Source organism: Nicotiana tomentosiformis, chromosome 2, assembly GCF_000390325.3.
Source record: "Nicotiana tomentosiformis chromosome 2, ASM39032v3, whole genome shotgun sequence".
Lineage (NCBI taxonomy): Eukaryota > Viridiplantae > Streptophyta > Magnoliopsida > Solanales > Solanaceae > Nicotiana > Nicotiana tomentosiformis.
In genome coordinates this window covers 189,581,716-189,585,607 of record NC_090813.1, presented here as the reverse complement: position 1 = coordinate 189,585,607, position 3,892 = coordinate 189,581,716, and the positions used below count along the sequence as shown (strand labels likewise).

Genomic DNA, 3,892 nt, shown 5'->3' with positions numbered 1-3,892 from the left:
GGAGGCTACAGGACATATAGGATGTTATCCTCTCTTTTCATCTTAGATTGTGCGATATAAGAATTCATTTTCCTAACGATATGTTATATTTTTAGTGATGCCTCCTAAGACTACAGTGGCGCAGAAGGGAAAGTCCGTGGCTGGTGAGATTACTAGTCGAGCTCCACGAGTGACCAGGGCTTAGGGAGAGTCTCATAGTGAGGTTCCATCTTAGATTTCACATACCTCGCCCTCTCCAGGAGATCTCCGAGGGGCACCAGCTCCAGTGCCCGCCCCTGTAGGTTCAGCCCCTCAGCCAGATGCACCGGGTCAGGAGATGAGGGATGCTATTCAGTTATTAACTCGATTAGTAGCCGCACAGACTCGGCGTCAAGAAGTAGGTATTGGTCATGCAGATAGGTCAGTCAGTGCGAGGGTTCATGGTTTCATTAATTTAGACCCTCTGGTATTCACGGGGGCAGATCCAAACGAGGACCCTCAGGTATTTATTGATAGAATGCATAGGACGTTGAAGGTAATGAAGGGCACTGCGACTGAGTCAGTTGAGCTAGCTTCCTATAGACTCCAAGATGTTGCAGTTAATTAGTACGAGTCTTGGGAATTGTACAGAGGTGAGGATGCCCCTCCAGCAGTATAGTAGGAGTTTACAGATGCTTTCATTTGTCATTATCTACCACCAGAGTTTAGACGTGCCAGAGTTGATAGGTTCTTGACCTTTCGGCAGGGTAACATGAGTGTTCGAGAATACAGTCTTCAGTTTGATTCATTGGCTAGGTATGCTCCTATTGTATCTAATATGGAGGATCGGGTTCACCGGTTCGTGATGGGATTAGAGCCGCACTTGCTTAACGATTGTACGTCGGTCTCACTTCAGCCAGACATGGATATTTCTCGTATTCAGGCATACGCTCTGGGTGTAGAGGAGCGTAAGCAGAAGCAGAGGAAGGACCGTGAGCATGATACGGCCCAGAATAAGAGAGCAAGGTCTTTGGGTCCTTCTAGTGAGTTTCGAGGTGGTTAGAGGCAACAGTACCTGATGTATCCAGCCCATCCATCGACTAGCGCGCACCCTCAGTTTGGCGGTAAGAGATTTGATCGTTCCACATATTCAGGGTCTGGTCAGAATTTTAGGGCCTCAAGTTCTCAGTATAGGGGTAAGACAAGTCAGATGAGGCCGCCCTTGCCACAATGTTCTCGGTGTGGTAAGAAGTATGTCGGGTAGTGCCGTATGGGGTTGGGTGTTTATTATACTTATGGTTATCCGGGCCACGTTATGAAAGATTGTCCGATGAGAGGTGATGCAAGCATAACTCAGCTAGCGGGATCTGAAGCAGGTTCATCATTATCAGTACACCCCCCTAGGCAAGGTTCACAAGCACCAATAAGTCGTGGTAGAGGCAGAGGCGGAGCATCTAGCTCGAGCGGTCCTCAGAACCGTATTTATGCGTTGCCAGGACAACAGGATCAGGAGTCATAGCCTGATGTTGTTACAGGTATATTATCAGTCTTCTCATATGATGTATATGCACTGATTGACCCAGGTTCCACCTTATCATATGTTACTCCATTGGTTGCTAGTATGTTTGGTTTAAAACCTGAATTGGTTAAACCTTTTGAGGTATCTACACCTGTTGGGGACTCAGTGGTAGCTAAGCGAGTATATAGGGGTTGTATAATAGTGGTTCATAGTCGATCTACCATAGCGGACCTAATCAAGTTAGATATGGTAGAATTGGATGTTATAATGGGTATGGATTGGTTGGCTTCTTGTCATGCCAATGTTGATTGTAGATCAAAGATAGTCCGATTTCAATTTCCTGGGGTGCCCGTTTTGGAGTGGAAAGGTAATACGGCGTCGCCGAGAGGTAGATTTATTTCCTATCTCAAGGCAAGGAAGATGATCAGAAAGGGTTGTATTTATCATTAGTTCGGGTTCAGGATATGGAAGTAGAGTCACCAACCATTCAGTCCATCTTGTGGTTAATGAGTTTCCCGATGAGTTTCCTGAAATTGAGTTTGCTATTGACCTACTACCAGATACTCACCCAATATCTATTCCCTCCTATAGAATGGCCCCCGCAAAGCTGAAGGAGTTGAAGGAACAACTAAAGGACTTGCTTGAAAAAGGCTTTATTAGACCCAGTATATTACCATAGGGAGCATCTATGTTATTTGTGAGGAAGAAAAATATTTCCTTACGGACGTGTATTGATTATTGATAGTTGAATAAGGTGACGATCAAGAATAAGTACCCGCTCCCAAGGATTGGTGATTTATTTGATCAGTTGCAAGGTGCCAAATATTTTTCAAAGATAGACTTGAGGTACGGGTACCATCAGGTAAGGGTTAACGAGGAAGATATTCCGAAGACAGCATTCAGGACCATATACGGGAACTTTGATTTTCATGTCATGTCGTTCGGTTTAACCAATGCCCCAGTAGTATTCATGGATTTGATGAACCGTATGTTTAGGCCCTTTTTAGATCTGTCCGTAATTGTATTTATCGACAATATATTGGTGTATTTTCGTTCAGAGGCTGAGCATGCAGATCATTTGCGTACTGTGCTCAGAGTTTTATAAAAAGTAAAGTTGTATGCAAAATTTTCTAAATGTGAATTCTGGTTGAACTCTGTAGCTTTCCTTGGGCATATCATTTCGAGTGAAGGTATCCGGGTTAATACACAAAAGATTGAGGCAGTAAAGACTTGGCCTAGACCCACGACACCGACGGAGGTTCGTAGCTTTCTCAGTTTGGTAGGTTATTACAGGAGATTTGTAGAGGGATTTTCTTTCCTTTCAGCACTTTTGACAAAGTTGACTTAGAAGGGAACAAAGTTTCAATGGACTGATGCTTGTGAACGGAGTTTCCAGGCATTAAAGGACAGATTGACTTCTGCACTGGTTCTAACGCTCCCAAAAAGGACCGATGATTATGTTATCTATTGTGACGCCACGGGCGTTGGGTTAGGTTGTGTACTGATACAGTATGGTAAGGTTGTAGCTTATGCTTCTATACAACTGAGAAAACACGAGAAGAATTACCCGACCCATGATTTAGAGTTAGCCGCAGTGATTCATGCACTAAAGATGTGGAGGCACTACTTGTATGGCATTCATGTTGATATCTATATGGATCATAAGAGCCTCCAGTATATCTTCAAGCAAAAGGAATTGAATTTACATCAAAGGAGGTGGTTGGAGCTACTTAAAGATTATGACGTTGATATTTTATACCATCAGGGGAAGGCGAACGTGGTAGCCGATGGCCTCAGCCGTAGATCTATGGGTAGCCTGTCATATTTATAACCAGAAAAGAGTGGAATAGCCCATGAGATTCATCAGCTAGCTATCCTTGGAGTTCGGTTACTGGACTCAGGTGATATTGGAATTACTATTCAGGATACGGCAACATCCTCTCTAGTAACCTAAGTAAAGGAACGCCAGTACGAGGATCCTATGTTAGTTCATTATAGGGATACCACCCCTCAGAAAGACACCATTTGAGATTACAAAAGATGGGGTCTTCAGATATCGAGGACGATTATGTGTCCCTAATGTTGTATGGCTGCATCGGCAGGTTATGGGAGAAACTCACTATTCTCGTTATGCTATCCATCCAGGAGCAACAAAGATATATCATGATATCAAGGAAGTATATTGATGGGATGGAATGAAAAAGGATATAGAGGAGTTTGTTGCTCAGTGTCCTAATTATCAGCAGGTTAAGATTGAGCATCAAAATCCCGGTGGATTATTGCAGGCTATGGAGATTCCGACTTGGAAATGGAAAGTAATCAATATGGACTTCATCGTAGGCTTAACTCGTACCCAATGTAAGTTCGATTCGATATGGGTGATTTTTGATAGGCTCACAAAGTCAGCCCATTTTC

The 3,892-nt window shown here is 43.6% G+C and overlaps 1 protein-coding gene across 1 annotated transcript; it reads left to right on the top strand.

Moving 5' to 3' along the window:
* The first annotated feature begins 730 nt into the window (after nt 1-730).
* On the top strand, nt 731-2,156 carry LOC138906282 (uncharacterized). The gene is made up of 3 exons (XM_070194817.1): nt 731-1,001; nt 1,542-1,844; nt 1,939-2,156. The coding sequence occupies exons 1-3, from the start codon at nt 731-733 to the stop codon at nt 2,154-2,156; spliced, it is 792 nt and encodes a 263-aa protein (XP_070050918.1).
* Nucleotides 2,157-3,892: the final 1,736 nt, after the last annotated feature.

Coding starts and splice junctions, on each gene's coding strand:
- LOC138906282 (XM_070194817.1), top strand. CDS start 731: ATGAGTGTTCGAGAATACAGTCTTCAGTTTGATTCATTGGCTAGGTAT. Junction 1,002..1,541: donor AAGGTCTTTGGGTCCTTCTA/GTGAGTTTCGAG, acceptor TGATTGACCCAG/GTTCCACCTTATCATATGTT. Junction 1,845..1,938: donor GCCCGTTTTGGAGTGGAAAG/GTAATACGGCGT, acceptor GTTCGGGTTCAG/GATATGGAAGTAGAGTCACC.